The 19,211-nt window shown below is 40.6% G+C and overlaps 1 protein-coding gene across 1 annotated transcript in view; it reads left to right on the forward strand.

The window, feature by feature from the left end:
* Window positions 1-2,658: 2,658 nt before the first annotated feature.
* The window catches only part of LOC310997354 (roundabout homolog 2-like), a gene marked incomplete at its 3' end in the record, with an annotated part of 72,492 nt that continues 55,939 nt past the window's right edge, over window positions 2,659-19,211 (forward strand). Inside the window, exons 1-2 of the mRNA XM_083987029.1 lie at window positions 2,659-2,755; window positions 6,000-6,326. Coding sequence (XP_083843155.1) covers window positions 2,701-2,755; window positions 6,000-6,326 — 382 coding nt within the window. The 5' untranslated portion in view covers window positions 2,659-2,700. The remainder of the gene's footprint in view (window positions 2,756-5,999; window positions 6,327-19,211) is intronic.

A 19,211-nucleotide genomic window follows, 5' to 3' on the forward strand; every position in this document is an offset into this window, starting at 1 on the left:
AGTACCTTTTCCAGATGCATTAAACCCATTTCACAAATATAATACAATATATGATAAGACTGGCTGTGTCAAAACTGATCTGCATTTTTCAGGCATAATTCATTTCTGTAATTCAGTGATTCGTCAGATTATTACAATTTGCATACATACAGTCTGACACATAACATTTTACTTAATAAGTCAAATCGGGGCTTTTCAGTGGACCTGTAAAGGAGCCTTTCAAGTATTTTCTTTGCATGACAACATTTTAATATCAGTGATAGGCCAATACACTTACATAATGTGTTGTGGTCAGTTGTGAAGAAAATGATAGATGAGAACCTTATAACTTATGTATCATAAACAGGTTGTAACTGTATGCAATAAATTCACTGGACCTAAATAACAAGCCTTAAAGTCTTAAAACAATGTACAATTTCAGTGTTTTCATAATTGCATGTTTTTCTCACAGACTTACTCTATCACACTTTGCATCTATAACTTAAATATGATCACAACTTAATTTGGTGATGTTCAATAATCATCACATGTGCCATTGTTATGACTCAACAACATACAACCCAATGTTTATATTTAAGTGTTGATATGACTATTTATGCATTAGCTCCATCATAGTTTTCCTCTGGATTCTCTATGAGAAGAGATATGAGACGAAGTAATGACTTTAATAGTAAGTTCTAATAATGAATAGGAGCATTACTGTACATCAAGTCATTTGGTACAATTAGCAGTAACCATGTTCTTCAAGTTTCCTTCTCACATCATTAAAGTTCACCTTGATAGATGTAGTGAGGTTATTAATTTCCTCGAAAAGCCTATTTATTATCTCCTCCTTGCAATTCTGAAAGATAGGACGTGCAGTGGGTTAAGGTCACATCAGCGAAAGATCTGAGAAAAACAGTTATCGGGTCACAAGATATTCAAAAGCCTCCACTGTACTGTTGTGTTTCTGGGATGGACAGCTTTTTTTTTTTTAACGAAAAATGCCACTTCACTGTTGCTGCACTTCATTTTTGTTAAAAGCTTGCACTATTGAGGCACAACCAACATGTTATGGAGAGGAAAGCAGTGTGTCGTTATGAATTGAGTTGCTGCCATAAGAACAACCTGACAGGAAAATTCGACTAAAAACATCATTATCTGATGGATGAGATCTATCCAATTTATATGATTGCGTTCACTTTACACCCCCTTCATATGGACTCGATTTAGCCATCGTCCACAATTATTATTTGATCTACTGCTGCAAACACAGTGCCAAAAATGGTTTAATTTCACCCTCTGGATCAATAGCACCTGATACAGCCCATCTCATTCCCATCTCACAGTGAGGGGCTGCATTTATAATACTATTGACAATATTGAGCAGTATTGACGAAAAGCAGGGTAAGCACCTCAGGCGGTGAGCAGGAATGAAGTGCCATTTCTTCACAGCTGTACACCTTTGTAATAGCCTTTTCAACCATAAATATAAAATAAATAAATAAAATCGCAGCCAGTAAAACTGGAGGCTTTTGTTTAAATTATTTTACTCAACATCCATTGTGGGTTTTGGCAGGATGGTGTAAACCTACCCATGGAGCATAAGGGGTGAGGATTTATAGGACTGAAAATACATAGCCTATTAATACAGATATGATCCATCAATTATGTGAGAGCAGAGAGAGGTGGATGGTTTGTTTATTGGACAAAAGTAAACCTCACTGGCAATAATTTGTGCAGGGTACATGTGTCCTTGTACACCATGGTAATAGAAGCTAAGAGCAGATAAGAGGAGGCAAAACACAGAAACAGTTTTTCAGGAGAAAGGGACATTTAAAGAGTTCTCTTGTTATTTGTAAATTGATCAGGAACTTCCATCCACTTAAACAAGATTGATAAAATCCACCATGGAAGATTTCAATATAGCCTACCTAATCTGCACACAAAAGATATAGTAAAATGAATATATTAAAATTTAAACAATACAACGGATAGAGCAGAATACTTTCACATAAACACATAGTGCTGCTCATGCAGTCCAGACTGTGTCTGCGGATGAATATATTAACATAATGTGTACAATTGCCGCCCGCAAACAAGGGAAAGAAACACTAATGAACATCTGTATGTATCCCCATCCAGTTGTTTAGAGACTACAGTGAGTTTTAGTATTCAGATCTATTGTGCAGGCTATGTTATATCCGCCGGGTTAGTTTCTCCCAGGGCAGCGGAGGGGAGAGGAGGGGCTGAGCTGGGCTGCACCGTTGGAGCTCCTCACCTCTTGACTGAATCCCATCTCCACCTTTCATCTCGCAACTTGTCCCGCGTGAGGAGGGATGCGTTTCCCCGCGGTCGGAGCCGGTAAAGTGTCAGAAGAATGCAGTCGGACGGGGGAACCGTCAGTAACTGGAGCGTCTTTGGGCGTCGGTGATGTTTTCAATTGGTGACTGCAGAAATTTCCAACGTGTCGGCGAGTCGACAGACCACTGCTCACTGGTGCGCTCTTGGAGAGGAAGAACGGACATGTGAATGAGAATGATCTGCTCCGAGCGGCTGATATAAACTGCTTTGGCTGTTTTAGTTCACTAACTTCGAACGGCAAATTGTCACTAAGTGGCGCAAGTGAAAACGGAACTGATTGATTGATTAATTGATTGTTGTTTTTTTCGCTTGAGGAGGAATTCATGCGCCGATAGCTCACGGGGCCAATATGCCAGAATGGGTCCTCTACAGTATTTATTTCTCTGTGGACTTCTGTACACCCAAACCGACGGTAAGTTGATGAATGCATCTCTAACTAAATGTTGTGGTTGAAAGTGTTCTTGTCCCACATTAAGCATTAGAAAAGCACGCTGGGCTGTGACCTGAAGCGTGTTCGACCCCATGCTCTCATCAGCTGAAGCGCACCAAGAAGACACGGAGTATGGTATCCCACATGATTTACAGTGAATTTACTGTTCCCCTTGAATTCGTATGCCTGATCACAAAATGCACCATGCAAGTGCGCCATATCATAGTTGGTTAATTCAAGTCTAGACATTGAGCCAGGCCAAATATGTAATGGCATGGTAGACGGAAGTTGTTCTTTTATTCATAAGGGCTGCCTTAATTGAACACATTTGTTACATGAATATAATCTCTGACAGCATTTGAAATTGCCAGTTTCTTTTGCCAGGGATAATGAAATATGTTTGAAATATGAGTTTCTAATTTGAGTCCTGATAGCTGCACTCAACTTTTCTGCATTTCCTCAAAAGAAATAAGCCTTTAATGTTTTTTTTTTCCAAGTTGGATTCTTAAAATCTCAAAGGCTGCTTGTCTTGTACTTCAAGTGCATCAAAAGTGTTACAAAACTATGTTTTATCCGATTCTTCTGTTTGCTTCCATTATATCTATTTGTCATAATCTCTGTGGCCTCATGCTCAGGTTGCTGTAACAGATGATGGAGCTACTGTAGGTACAGCTGAATTGTCTAATGTGCCATAGAGAATATGCTTACTCATATTGTCTGGAAATCCACCCTTGACCGTTGGTGTCTAGAGGTTACTCATACATTACAGGGACCTGCTAAGAGACGTACAGTATCAGATCTATGCTTGACAGGAAGTGCTGTCCTAATCAGGAGGAGTTTTGCACTGCTTTCTCCCCTCTTCAGCCCACAGACCACAAATCTGTGTCAGTGGAGTAAACTTAAAGTAGGTGTGGATATGGGTGGTTTCAGGACATTGGAGCTACTTGGTGTAATTTGGTACACCACATTCTTGTTGTGAAGCAGTGCAACGTCTCTGTTTTTGTTGACATTATCTCAGGGTGTTGTTACTTAAATTCTCAGGTAATTGTGGAGATTTTTGGATTGTGATGAGCTGCCACTGACCAGTAGCTACTTCTAATGTTTTGTATGCCCTGTCTTGATTCAATAACATCTAAATGACAGACGACTTGCCTTCTTATATTTGACACATTCAATGAATCTGAAGGTTACAAACTTGAACTGTGTTCCTCTAGACTCTACTGGTAGAAAGATGTAACACCAAGTGACTTTCATAAGTGCCCTTTAACAAACCCTAACAAGTCCCTGACCAGTACACATTGAGTTTCTGTTTCAGCACCATGGATAGAGCTTCATAAACAGAAAGGATTTGATGCATTGCAGTCTGAAGCAGTTCTAGACAAAAACAGTGTTCAAAATGCATTGTTAACAAGAAGCTTTAATTTCAGTCAAATTAATCACTGGATTGATAACCTGTACAGTTATCAGTGCAGGATTATTCAGCTGTTAAAATGTCAAACAAGTCTTTTAAATCATTCATATTCTGCCAAACTTATTGGTATTCAAGGACATGGGTTGCTGGAGCTTGCTCTGAGCAAAAACCGGACAAACCCCCTGGACGGGTTGCCAGTCCATCATAGGGCTAACAGACTGACAGGACCCCGCAGGACCTTCTTGTTGTTATGACAGCACCAACAACTGAGCCAATGTGCCACCCACAACTTAAATGATCTAATTTAAATTCTGTTTTTTTGACAGCATGAAACTCAACATTAGCACAGTGGAGAATGGATAATTGGACAACCAATTAATATTCCATACTGTACAAACTCTGTTTTTTATTTGTGCATTACTGTGGATCCACACAAATCTTATATACATTAGAAACATATGTATAGGGTTTTAAAAGCATGTTAAAAACCTAATCCATCACTGGGGATTGGTGTGGTAGAGCCAGCTAATGGAATTCTTTTTTGTCAACAAACCTCTTAACATTATAGACTGTTGCATCAATTGTACTCACATTTGCAGCTTTATCCCAGTCCCTGTGCAGCAGCCAATCATCATGGCTGCTTTTGCAATTTGTCACCATCAAAGGCAAAAAAAATAACAAGTCACAAGAGACTATAACATAATTTGTATTCATTTATAGCTTATTTATTTCTTTACCTTTCAGTGGACACGTCCAAAAAGTCTGTTGTACTGACTGAAACATCAAACCCTTGGTTTGTTTGCGTGCACACTACAGCAGCAGAAGACCTTTTAAAATGTATATTATAATGTGCTCATACACCATGAAAGAGATGAGAGTTCTGATGCTGTCATGTCTGTAAACAAACACAGTGACACTACATTGGGGTCACTCCTCTGTGACCTTTAAAGGAGGAATTTATGGAACAGCGCTGAATGGAGCTGAGTTGTTCACATGGCCAAAGAAATGGAAAGAATGAGCAAAGTGAAGGTTGCTACACAAATTATGACATTATTCTTATCAGGGTAGTGAGGCTCAGGCATTGTCACGACATTTGCTGAGGACTGACTATCAAACGCTGAGGTTGCAATCTAAATATTATGCTTGTTAATATAGTAAGCTGGCCTTTAAGGAGGACGGAGAATTATTAACTTTGCAAATCCATGCAATTACAATACAAAGTGAAAAAGAAACAATGTAGCAGTCACTGTTAATACACCCACTGAGACAACATGTTTGATGATGTCAGTGTTTGATGGAATGTGTTAATGAAAAACTAATGAGATGTAATGACTCCTCAGCTTCTGTCTGTGAGAGTAAACATGGCAGCATGGGTGTAGTTTCGTAGCATATAGTGCTGCTTGTACTGTAAGAACCAGACATTTCTAGTCAGCAACATCAATTTAATTACTACAAATTTGATATGTTTTACTCAACCAAATCTGTTGAAAAGTTAGTGAGAGATGAATACCACAGGCCATTTATTTATTGTTTTCAGAATGGCTCAACATTACCTCATCCATTGTCAATCTTCAACAGTTGCATAGTAATTAGCAGCTCCCTTCTCATTTATTGTTTTTGTTTCGATGATGCTGTGAATAGCTTTTCTGTTGCTCCTGCTGCTCATTCTAAATAGTTAACACAGTTGATTCCCAAACATACTTCTGTTGCTTCTGCAGAAACATGAAAATCCTGTCCTCCATTATTAATGTGTGCGTAAATATTGCTTTAGCTATTACTTTAAGAGGATTTCTCTACTCTCTTCTAAACCTCCAGGGTCTCGTCTTCGCCAGGAAGACTTCCCTCCCCGCATCGTGGAGCACCCCTCTGACCTCATTGTGTCCAAAGGGGAACCAGCCACTCTCAACTGTAAGGCAGAGGGCCGTCCAACCCCCACTGTGGAATGGTACAAAGATGGGGAGCGTGTTGAGACGGACCGTGACAACCCCCGCTCCCACCGTATGCTGCTGCCCAGCGGCTCCCTCTTCTTCCTGCGTATCGTCCATGGGCGACGGAGCAAGCCCGATGATGGCAGCTACGTGTGCGTGGCCCGAAACTATCTGGGAGAGGCCGTAAGCCGGAACGCATCTCTAGAAGTAGCACGTAAGTCTGACTTTTCATCATGTCCCTGTGGGCGCAAAGGTAATGCCCTGCTTAAAGGAGTCTCACTTCTGCATGACTGAAAGATGGAAAAATTGCTATTCAGCATGCATTAAGCTTGGTAACCTTTTGTAGGGTGTATGAATATGTGTTTATGTCACATTTGAAAAAGGTAGAGTTTATGTTAAATTAAGCATAACATTTTGGGGGCTGTTGTGCTAAGGCATCCATATATAAGATGTCATCTGTCATAATATGAGCAACGTCACCTATCCACTGAACCTACAAGTGTGCATGAGTGTGTGTCTGTGCGTGCCCAGCTTGTGTGCGCATATGTGTGTGAATATGTTTTCAGACTGCTAGTGAGACCTGTTTGGATGACCTGTTTGAGTAATGTATGGGCAGAGCTGTGAATTGCTCCAGGGAGGGAGAGAGAACGAGGGCAGGATTTTAACCTAGCTAACTCCCTTTCACTGTTTGGATTTGGAAAGATGCAGCCTGCTCCCAGCCAGTTCTCTCCCTGTGTGGGAGATAGGCGCTCTAGGCTATTCACATTTCCATTATGTGCTAAACTGAGCGGATTTCTTGCCATGAACAAGATGCACACACGCTCGGACGCACACACAGATCTACATGCATGCACACACAAACACCCAAACTGTCTCCCGTTGCTCTGTGTTTCTCACTCTCACACAGATGTAGCAGACAAACAGAAATTAGAGAACTCCAGGAAAAGATTACATTTACAAAGTATTTGGGAAATTTTAAACTTAATGTAATGTATTGCATATTGTAATTTGTTATACGAAAAATTAATAAAAGGGACTCTGCCCCAATCTAATTATACTCTTTATGGTGCTGTTTTAACTTGTGCAGGTTTGCTTTGGGAAATCATGGAGTAGGTAGAGAGAAAAAATAACTGAGATAAGAGTCGTGAACCTAATAGCAGCTCTGTCGAGACATTATCAGAGATCTTTGTTTCTTTCTGTGCACAACATCTTCCCTTTGTCTTATTACCTTTTCCATATTAGACACTTGTATTTCTATTGTCTCCTTTTACTGGTGCTGGTTCCTCTCCTCTCTCACAAATCAATAGTGGGGAATTGTCCTGGAAATACTAATGCTTCAGAAGATGCTGTGTATTTGAGAGGACCTGGAAATCTGCTTTTAAACAGAAATGTGTGTGTGCATGTGCGTGTGTGTGTGTAAAGTATATTGTGTAGCAGGATACAGCATTAGTTTAAATGTCTAAAATGAGACATCCCAGTGTTTGATTTTCAGCTGATTACTATCTATAGCTGAGAGCCATACTAAAACATCATCCCTGTGCCACTCTAATCAGAATTTATTCTGTGCTATACATGACATTTACTGTACATTATCTTGAGCAGCACGTTTGTGTTTGAAGATAGAGAATAATTCTCTCTCATAACAAAACCAGAGACCCAAAACTGTCTTTACAGTGTCAAGAGACAAATGTTATAGCTGCTCCACTGACTCTCTTGACTGAATAGAGGCCGACTTTATGAACACAATGACTGTGTCAGAGTGATTTTGTGGGGATTTTGTGGTTCTCCTTAAAATACAATAAAGCTCATTTGTATTTTGCAGCTCAAACAGTCATTCTGAATTCATTTTCTGAGTTAATTGTCACATTCATTGTTAATGCAGGAGCTGCAATTACTATAAGAAATCATTTTTTCTTCTCTATTGTTAGAGAAGAGGTAGGCTACTTATGGATCAGCAACACATACATTATGTGGGCTGAAATAACACACAATACACAACAGCAACAAAGATCAAATACTGTGCATACAGGAGTTAAATCTAAATATCAGAAAGTAAATAGGGAATATTCGTATGTTTTCATCCGGAGGTAGCTTTAATGGTCCTTGAGATGCTGTCACATTAGTATCTAACAATGTATTGTAGCACACTTTATCATTCTTGAAGCCTTGTTTAAGTTTCTTCATGAATCTGTTTATAATTTGCCGTGTGGATGGGGAATGGTACCATCTTGTTGTAGACAATGGGGAAACCCTGAGGGAGCAGTGTGTGTACAGTGGAGTGCACCTCATACTTCAATATGTCTCTGTATTCCTGCTATATAGCTGTGCAGCCCAAACACAGGACCTGCTGTAAACCCCCCCACCACCCCCAAATTTCCAGTGCACATTACATCTCAAGTACCTTCTGTTTGACTGTGGAGTTGTTGTGGAACCCTGTGAGGTTTTCAGTTGTGTGTTTAGCAGGTGTCTTTTAAACCTGGATGGAAAAACAGACAGACATGGGGTTGGGAGGGGGTCTTCAAAAATATTTTTTAAAAGAAAACAGTGGAGAACCTAGATGGAATACAGTTGTTGTTGTTGTTGTTGTTGGCGTTGTATACTTTTAACTGCAAAAGTTACAAATGGGCATTGAACAACATAGTGTGAGTCAGGTTCATTACGTTTCAATGTCCCTTGGAAACACTTCCATTGTGTTGTGAGAGTTTGCAGCTCATGTGATGTCGAGTTGATGAAAATGTTTTCTGAAATGGCAGCATTTTCTATTTGTATTGTATTTGTATGTGTTTTCTGAAGTTGCAGTGTATTGAGCTCTCAGGCCCACTGTATATTTCAATGCTGGTTCGATATTGTCTCCTTTTTACATTGACAGCATCAATACGTTGTTTTTCTGACACAATGACCAAGGCCGCCTCTGGTTGTTTTTGTGTAATTCAGAATATCGTGGCTGCAGGACTGAATAATCGCATGACTCCTTCAGGGGGCTGGAGGATCCTGCCAGTATTGCTGCAGCCAAAGTTGTCATGCAGTGCTGCGGGTGGGAGCAAGCGGGTAGATGAAAGTGCTGTGGGGATGCTCTGACAATGAGCCCAGCTCAAAATGGTTTGTTTCCTTAGGAGTCCACACACATCCTCAAATTTTCTAATGGGCTGTAGCTTTGTATCTCAACCAGTGGTTTAGAAAATATAGCTAAGTAGAGGGGTGCTGCTCCCTCGGGTGCATTTGTGCTGTACAAGCTCAATTTTGGTGGTTCGTCGTGCATTTTATGAGCTTCAGTCTGACTGAAATTTAAAGGGGCATTATTCATTCCATGTGATGCAAACACTTCAGCTGTTTCAGATGGCAGCAAGGCTTTAAATATGTAAATTATGCAGATATGCCAGATAAATATAGAGTTGGCAGCCTGGCAAAAATAAATAAAATACCTCATAATAATTGTTTGTGTTATAAATTGGCGAGGCCTTACTAAAAAAGCACAGACTCATTCCAATGCAGTTGTACATGTTGTATGATAGGGCATGTGACAAAGAATCAATACACAGTAACATGGCACAATCATATTTTCTGTCGTGTGCTGGTGTTGGTCTTCTTACCTGACAGCAGATATGATGGGAAGAAAGCAGACTGGAAAACAAGCAAAATGTCTCTTTTTCTAAAATCTAGTGAATGATTAGATTTATTCACCACATATTGATTGTCTTGCTTACTTCATTATCCACTAACACAAGTTCTTTCCTCCTTCTTTCTTACATTGAGATTGTATTAACACGTTTCTCTTTCCATCATGCATTTATTTCATCTTTCTAAATCTTGCAGCTTATTGTACACAATGAATTGACAGATGAGATGGTTAACATTCAACACGTAGCTTGCTTTAGCTGGAAATGAGTGAATAAACCCAGTGCAGAGTGGGACCAAGGAAACCAAATGGAAGACACAGAATAGAAGTGTGATCCAAGGCTGTCGAGGGAACATGTACTGTATTATATCAACTGTTACACCATCACTGGGCACAAATCTGGAGCAGTTGCAACCTTGTTGAAATTCTATTTCCTGAACAGTCTTGTTGGGTGCATATTTGACACAAATGATAACATCAGCCATTTCACCGAGAAATGAGGCCATGTCTGTTTATTATTAGAAGGTCTTGTGTTTTTTTTTCTTGATAAACAAGACTCATTGTGTTTCTGGTACAGTTGCAGCATGTCACTTGTTTCACATATCCAAGTATGTAATTTTAATAATCAAGAATCACCTGCTGTCAGTGTGTACAATCGAGCCCGGCCAGCCACTGAGTCGGCTTTTCACATGTTCAGTTTGTTTAGTCAGATGCTGCAGCTGAGCACTACTTCAAGAGCGACTTCAACAAACAACTGTGCGACCTCCAGGCCACCAGTGGACTGGCACTAATCATCAGAGTGAGTGGCTGTTGATGGAATTAGAGCAGCTCCCTCAAACGATTAAGAAAGGACAGAAAAACATAAACAGCGATGTGTTGAAGGGAGGTGTGGGTGGAGGGGCGGCAGATGCAAGACTGTTCATTAGTACAAAACTCCAGAACAAGACGAGCCCCCCCTCTGTTTGACTGTGCCAAGTGAATTACAAGTTTTGTCACTCACTCACTCAGACAGTCATCAATTAAATCTGTCCTGTCACAGCCAACAAAATAAGCAGCCACAATGACAGAATAGACTGTATTATTAGTTTTTTAAATCTTAGCACAAAGATTGCAATTCTTCAACACTGAAGTTTGTGGATTCTGAAAAAGGAGCCTGTGATGTGTAACAAATAACTTGAGAACTTGTCACAAAATGTTTTCCATGCAAACAGAGAGTAATGCAATTTTTAGTTGGAGCTGAACCAGTACAGGCTACAGACTTATTGAAACTGGTGGCATGCTCATAATTACAACACTAACATTATGATGCTTGACAGATATAATTTCAGAATCTTTGTTTAGCATGTGGGTGGCGGCATGGTGGTGTGGTGCTGTCAGTTGCCGGGCCTGGGGCGTTCCTGGGAGGAGTTTGCCTGTTGTCCTTGTGCCTGTGTGGGTTCTCTTCAGTTCTCCAGCTTCAGGTTGACTCTAAATTGCCCATAGATAGGTTAGATTGTGAGTTCATGAGCATTTTAAGCACAGTCTATACAGTAATTTCTCTAAAAATGACTTCTGTACTGTATCTGTTGAACTACAAAAATACACAATCTAATGGAAAGTTAACGGCAAAATGAATTTTTAGCTAGAGCTGATGTATTCTGGTACAAACAAATATCAGTCACTTCAACTGACAAATGTCCTCTCCACCTAGAAATGAAGGTCTATCTGAGTATTTTGTGCATTCTTGTTTGCCAATAAAAAAAAAGCAGGGGGATTAGATTTTTAGAACATAGTTTGATTATTTCAACTAGTTATTAACAGCAAGCAGAAGAGTTTTCACCGTCATACCAGTGATTTGTTTCCTCTTTGTTTCCTCTTGTTCATTTTTCACACATCTCTGCAATCAAAATAAACACGTAATTATGACCCATTCATGGACCATGTAAGAGTGGAAACCTGGGATCCTAAATGGAGCCAGCTATTTCAGTCCAACCCAAGGCAGATGGCAGGGAAAACAATTCACCAAAAGCAAAATAGCAGTTGCTTACAAACTGTATCCTAAAAGTGATGGGAATGTCATTGTTCCATCTGTCCCAGGCTTTACTTTCCCCAAATGCCTAAGGAACAGCATTGAAGATGGAAGTGTTTTGTGTAGGTACTGCAGTAAACACTGGTCATCATTGTTAATCACTACACCTAAAATCCCTCAGTGAAGAAGGAAAACATCTACTCAGGGATCTCTACTCAACATGGTTCGTCTTTTAGACTGGAAAGGTGGTTAAATAATTGTGTTAATTTGACCTCTGTGTGTGTTGTGTCTCTTCCCTGGCCTCACTCTCTGTGTCCTTGTCACTGTGTTGTCTTCAGTGATGGGAATTCCTCTGAACCATTCGCCACTGTACAGCCTCTAGTCAACAACATTAGCCTAATTGGCATAATTTGATGGTAAAAGGCATGATTTCTCCAGGCATGAAATAGTGTTCTCTCGCAAAGCAAATCACATGGAAGAAATCATATATCCCCACTTCCATATTCGAGCTTAACGACTGATGTACACCACACTGGTACGTGGATTAGAAAGTACTTGTATTTGTTCAAGCGTCCAGTAGATCCAGGCAATGGGATATGGGTGAGATGTTTGTTGTCATACAAGAAATGAGGTTGTGTTCAGTTGTTGATATAGGGCCTAGTTTCTGGTGGTGGTTGTATTCTGTGAATGCGGCGCATCACTTAAGGTTCAGTAGGCGTTCCAGTGGGAGGCGATGGCTTGTGTTTTGGAAAAGCGGGAAGTCACCATTAATCATTGCTTTTCATTCTCACCCATTGACAACATCCAAAGTTAGTGTGTGTGTTCCCAGGCAGACTGTCAATGTTTTCTGTGAGTAGATAGGTTGGGCGCATTGCACCATCTGTTGCCAGTCTAACAGCCCTCATGTGTACTTATCCCCTGTTTGCCTTCCTCTGCCTTGCTCGCATTAAGCTGGTACTCGGCGCTGAGTTTTGTGAACCCAGCTTATCAAAACTGATCTTCCTCAGCTGTTGAGGTGAAAATAAGTTTTTGTTTTTGATATCAGTGCAATTAGCATATGCCTTCACCAATAGCTGTCGTCTTTCACATTAAATCATACTGATCAAATTAAGTTGTATTAATTAGTTCATAATTTGGGCATCATGATGCAACAGGAATACAGCCACATGTTGTCTTGGGTGGCGGTCTCCTCTGATCAGTTTGTTCTAATAAGCCAAATATACTGGGAAGATGCAGTACATTATTCTGCTGTTTCACCAGAATCAGAATAATGGTGTTACAGTGCATGACGCATGAAAGAGCTAACACTGTGAAGGCCCCTTGAACCAAATCAGTGAAATTTTAGAGATGTTGCAATAATAATACTGACAGTGGGACACATGAGGGGACAAATGTACAGAGAAGCACCACCAGTAATTGAAAAATATTATGTATAAAAATGGAGAAGTGTATTGAAATTATTTTTATTCTTGAAGCCACAACCAAGGTGTTTAAATCTGTCAAAAACCTGTATCTGTGTAACAAGACTGTACTTCTTTAAAAGCCTAAGGCAAAGATTACACTTGAAAAAGCTATGCCCCCCCATTCATATCTGTTATCCCAGCCACACCGAGGCAGTCTTTGTAGTGGGGAGAGGGGGGCATCTTGCTGTTGCTAGGTAGCACATAATCAGCTATCAATTACTTGTGTGCATGTGAGCTTCACAACTATTTGCAGCAGCTAAATGAAGGCAATCAAAACACAGCAGTAAACACAAACATAAAAATTGACCAAAACTGTTAAATTGACTTTTCAGTCTATTGTGCCTTTTTCTAAAAGCAGATTTCAGTTTCTCCAGGTGGTCAGTAACAAGCACCGGTCTTTACTACAGTCCACTTGAAAAGGCTAACCCCTGAGCTCTTGTTTAGAGTCACATGAATGCCTAGAATGTTTTTAATCCTATTTCATTTTATTAGACTTAATTGGGTTTGTTGATGGAGAATTCACGATTTGAGAGAGAACTTACAGTACATTTATCAGAGCTGTGGTTTTAATTTTTACAGGCTTGAATGTTGTTTTCACAATAGCCTTAATCCTGCTTTAATGCACACTTGATTGTGTTCTTACCTCAGTGGTTGAATCTCAATGACCCGGATATTCCCTTTTTTCTTTGAATCTCAATGACAGCAATTACTATCCAGTACAGTAGTTTATTATAGTGGCATATTTGACTGTAATATGGCCGATGAAATGGCCATACACCCTGTCCAATGGCTCCACATTTCTCTATTATTTGCAATCTGGTCTTAGTCTTCGTTTTATACCATATTGGAGATTTATTTTTCTACGTTTAAGGTGGCCTCATGTGGCCTCATACTCAACAGTGCAAATGTAGAGGTGGCCAGGGCAGAGAAGTGGAACTAATTTATGCATAATTTTTGGCTGAAGACGGTGTGATAAGGGGCTAGCATCTGGTGCTAACTGGACCATGCTCACTCCTTGGAGGTCTGTGCATTATGATGTTCGGTAAGTTAGCTAAGGGCTAGCATCTGTTGTTAATTGGACCATGCAAACACCTTTAAGAGCTCTGGTGCACTTTCTTACAGTTGGTTGGAAGAAACATATGCCTGGTGTGAGGAAGCATGCAAACTGGATTTGCTGTGTTGAAGCTTGTTTTAGCTTTCTAATTCTTTTAAGGAGCAGCTGTACTGTACACGTGTGTAAATTCAAGATATGGTTCAACATGTTACATTTTACGATAAATTTGTGCCATTTTAATAGATTTAGCATTTTCCACAAAGGTTTTGAGCTGTTTCAGTCAGCCAAATGAAACATATAACAGTATACCCTGATAAATGTTTCAGCTAGTTTTGCCATTTCCCCAAATCTTAATATCTAACATCAATTAAAAGTGGGTGGTGATGCTTTGACAATCAGCAACTTAAACTTGAAATTTATATTCAATTTAAGTCAGTACTTAGCACTAATATTTGTATGAATTATTGCATACCTCTTTTTCATTTGATATACATATTGAGTTTTAATTTGAATACCAACATACCAACTCAGCATTAGAGTGCATATCCTGCTCCATAATGAGGAAATGCAAATTTTGTCAAAGAAGATATGATATTTACTGTATGATTTGGTTTTTTTCCTGTAATGACAATAAACAGTAAAATGTATAAATAAACCAAGAAGTGTTTATTAGAGTATAGCAGTTTTGGGGGAGCATGCGCTCTATCTACAGTCGCCCATTGACTGCAGCAGTCAGTGCCATCTCTCAGTATAACAGTGGTTGTGTTTGGAAGTTTTAGGCAAAACTCAGGTAAAGGTCATATTGGGTCAAGCTGCTCCTGTCATAGCCTGTGACTGAGGATATCTGTTATGAATAAACCAAATATGTCTGTCTGCCTGAGGTTTCCTGCCCACAGATTGAAAATCCTCCAGCAAAAAAAAAAAAAACACTGTGGAAGGGTGCAGCTCCCATCTACTCTGTCCCTATCTGACTGATTTTTTTTTTTTTCCAATCTGTAAAAGTAGCCTCAAGTTTTAATGCACAAGTTGCTCTAGTCCGAGATAAGCCTTTTTGGTAATATAGAGCAGATGTGTATAGTTTATATACAGAAAGAGAAATAATATATATTACTCTCTGTCACATTCACCTGTACTAAACGTACATTTGACTATTTGATCATTTTGTTTCGTATGTTTGGACTGGGATTTAGACCATGCAGCACAATCCATTTTCAATATGACGGATCACAAAATGATTCATTACGCGCCGCTGTCTACCTTTCAAGGTTATATATCACAATGCCGTACACAGTACATTATTGGCTATAATTTAATGCAGTCATGTTTCTACATTTGAATTTGAAATATGGCCATACATCTCCTTTTGGATGAGTTGGCACTGGCTTAAGCTACTGCATTAGTAGACCTTGAATGAGGCCTTCACACTATTACTGATACAGCTGTAACTTATTGCTGCTGTCATCTATGGAAGCTGCAGCTGGGTGTTGCCTTGTGATTTCAGGACGCCACACACAGAGCCATGTTTTAGAGCCGTTCCATAAAGTCAGCTGTCAACACTGGGATGTCCAGAAGGGATTATGATGAAACAAAGTAAAATCACATTAGTAATGTTTAGACAGACTCCGAGCATGCCCGTGTGCTCATACCTCCGCCCGTGCGTCTGTGTGTGGGGCATGAATGCCTTTACTCGTGTGTGACAGAACTAAGTCTTGAGCAAAATGATAATGCTTCACACAGAAACACCCAAGCACAAGCAGTAGTATTAGAATTTATTATCTTCATTCTCTTCTGGTATATTAAACAGGACTGGAAGCAAGTCATTGTGTAAAACTATCTGTCTTTTCCTGGTGTAATACCACTAATTTGAGTAAGCTTATCCGCTCCCTTCAGTGGTCTCCAGTCAGGCTGGGGTGATGAGAGTGAAGAACATCACCAGCCAGCCAGAGGGCCTCTGTAGTTGGTTTATTATTCATGTGGCCTACCCAGCATTCCACCCAATCTAGGCCAAAGCCCTGTTATAACTGCTAAATGTTACATTCCAGACGTCCCCTTGCCCATTCATTCACCTCCATCACATCATTTTACCCGCGAATCGTCAACAAGCCCATCCACTGCATCCTCTGATTCACAAGAAGCGGAGAGTGCCGGGGCAATAAGGCAACAATAAAATGACATCAGACTTCCCCAGCAGGCATCTTGGCGAGTAAAAAGGAAAAGGGAATATCCGGAAGTTTGATTAATTCATGAAATCCACAGAATGTGGTATCTTGTCTTTTATCCGACCCCCAAGCACACACACTCTACCGTCTATTTCCTCATGCACTTTTTACCTGGGTGAGGTCAAATCATAAATAAAAGCTCTACACAAGAAAGAGTGAGCACTGTCAGTGGCTTTTATGCCTGCACTCCAAATGTGTGTCAATTCATTTTTCCACTGCTGTACGGGCTGTAATTGGAACAAGGCAGCAAATATGACTCTGTCCCATCTGACAAGTGTCTGTTTGTGTAAAGCAAGCAACAGATACTGTTGGTGTTGTGGCGGGGGGCAGAAGGGTGGACTGAATGGCAGAGTCAGAGACGGTGCACCAGGGGGTTATCTGATAATACAGCTGCTAACCAGCCCTGCACTGCATGCCTTTGTAATCAGAATCTCAATGTGCTTTAGTTTTTCCGGCCTTGAGCTCCTATTATCTTGCAACACTTGTTTTTCTCACTTTACATTCTGCTCATTAAGTTATTTTGAATGCCCCCGTCATCTCCAACCATCAAAACATCACAGCACTTGATGTCCTTCATTTTCTCAACCCACAGACCTGATCTATGATGCCGTAGCTTTTCACATTTTGCAGAATCTACAAGCGCGCTGAGTCTCTAGGTTGTTTTTATGAATCCTCCTGAGCCTCCCACCTCATCTCATTTTTGCACACTGCTACTATGATCCATTTACTGTGTGGTGTGGGGACTCATAAGTCCTTCACTGCAGCTGTAAAAATCCTTTATCTGAATTAAAAGTGATAGGAAACACATGTCATGAGCCACAGGGTGTGTGATGGCTTAGCTTCATACTTTAAGACACTTTACACTAGTTCACAATGAAAGATGGCATGCCGTGTAATTGCATTTGTCCCCCAAGTTTTTCTTTCCTTTTTTTTTCAAAGACTCTTTCTAAGAGGATCTTTTCCATTCACACCAATGTGTTTTAGTCACACAAGAGACAGTCCTGCCACTCTACATTGTAGGGGAAAGAATTATTGTAGGCTGAATTGGGTGTAAATGTGAAGCAGACACAACCAACCTAAGTGGGTGTTGGACAATAGCAGCATTTTGCTAGATCAAAAGAGCCGCAATGCTCTGCTATTTCTTCTCTCTACCTTTTCCAAGCCTTTATTCTCCAGGCTGAGTGCCAGGGAGGGGAAGATGGCACACGACAACAGAAATACTGACACCAAATTCATATGCATCATCTCATTTGGCCATTAAAAATGAGGAAAGTCATGGCAACTGTGATTCAGTGGTTATCACACATTAGATTTTAAACAAAGACAAAACACACATTTTGGTTTAAAGTACACAAAGAACATATACAGTATTTGATAATGTGCATGGCAACACCGGCAAGCCGTTTTTATACAGCGTTTATATTGCTGTGTAAAGGACGATGCTCTCATGGTTAGTGGCTTAGCTTAGTCTCATGCTCCAGTAGTTAATGTGCACTAGTCCATTGCTGCAGATGTTGTCCGCATGGGGACTGGAACTGAGGAGTGACCAACAGAGCTCAGCATGGGGAGGGATGGACAGTGTGTTCCAGAACAGATGTTTCCAGCCTTTGTGCATTTGTCATTTGGGCCTTAATCTGGTCAGTGAAGGGCATTAGAGTATATAGAAGGCAAAGGGGAAGGGATGCTGCATGCATTGGGTCCCCAGCTGTCACCTCTGAAGACACCCCCACCCACAACCAAACCGATGCCCATCCCCGTTCTCCTCTCTCATCCCCAACCCCCCTCTTACAAATCCTCTCCCAAATTCTCTCCCACATTGAAGTTCCTCCCAGTCAAATCCATATCCACGGACACATGCAAACCATCCAAACGGCACACACTTTGTAATTGGCTCAGAATTAGGGCACATGGTGTATTGTTGAACCTGTAGAGATTATGCATTATGCTTGAATCTGTGGAGATTAAGCAGCACTGGGTTATTATGCCTCCATTTTCTCTGATTGCCTCCCTGTTTTATTTCCCGCCTGTGCTATAGTGAATATCCCACTCATTTCAGCCCCCCCCCCTTCCTATTGTACCGCATTCTTTTTTACTTTCCTCTCAATTCCCCTCTGTTGTTCTGCACCCTCCACTTCTCTCTTTCATTCTCTCTTCTTCACCCCCCCTCTACCCCCACCACCCTCCTCTCCACTTCTCCTCCTTAGGGCCTCTGGCTGTCTCACCACAAGTGATGTTCTCCTGGCCAGATGATGCATGCATATCTCTTGTGTCTTCTTGATGCTAACTCACGTCGACATTTGCACGGCATTGTGGGATTCTGCTCTCGGTCATATTTCATGTAATGATGAAAATGATGATGGTGATGAGGATTCAGGGAGGGGCAGGAGGAATGTGAGGGAGGAGGAGGGGGGGTGCTTCTATTTTCTGCCCTTGTCTTTTCTTCAATATCAATCAGTGCAATGAGATAAGATGGGACATAATGGGTGTTCGCAAAAGTATAGAGGGAATAAACAAGTTCAAGTTTGAGTTTGGATGGGTTCATTTTCACTTTCCATCTCTCTAAAGCAGCACCCTGTGAACCACCAGCAACACTTTCTCATCTACTAATCCCGGGGTTGTTTGTTCTTATGTCTTTTTTTTGTGCTCCTTCTGGGCAGCCTTGCTTACATGAACACCATGTTCCGACGAGGAGGCAGGAAGTGAAAATCATCCCTAATAGCATAGCATTTTCCTTGCAAG

Source organism: Trachurus trachurus, assembly GCF_905171665.1.
Source record: "Trachurus trachurus genome assembly, chromosome: 14".
Classification (NCBI taxonomy): domain Eukaryota; kingdom Metazoa; phylum Chordata; class Actinopteri; order Carangiformes; family Carangidae; genus Trachurus; species Trachurus trachurus.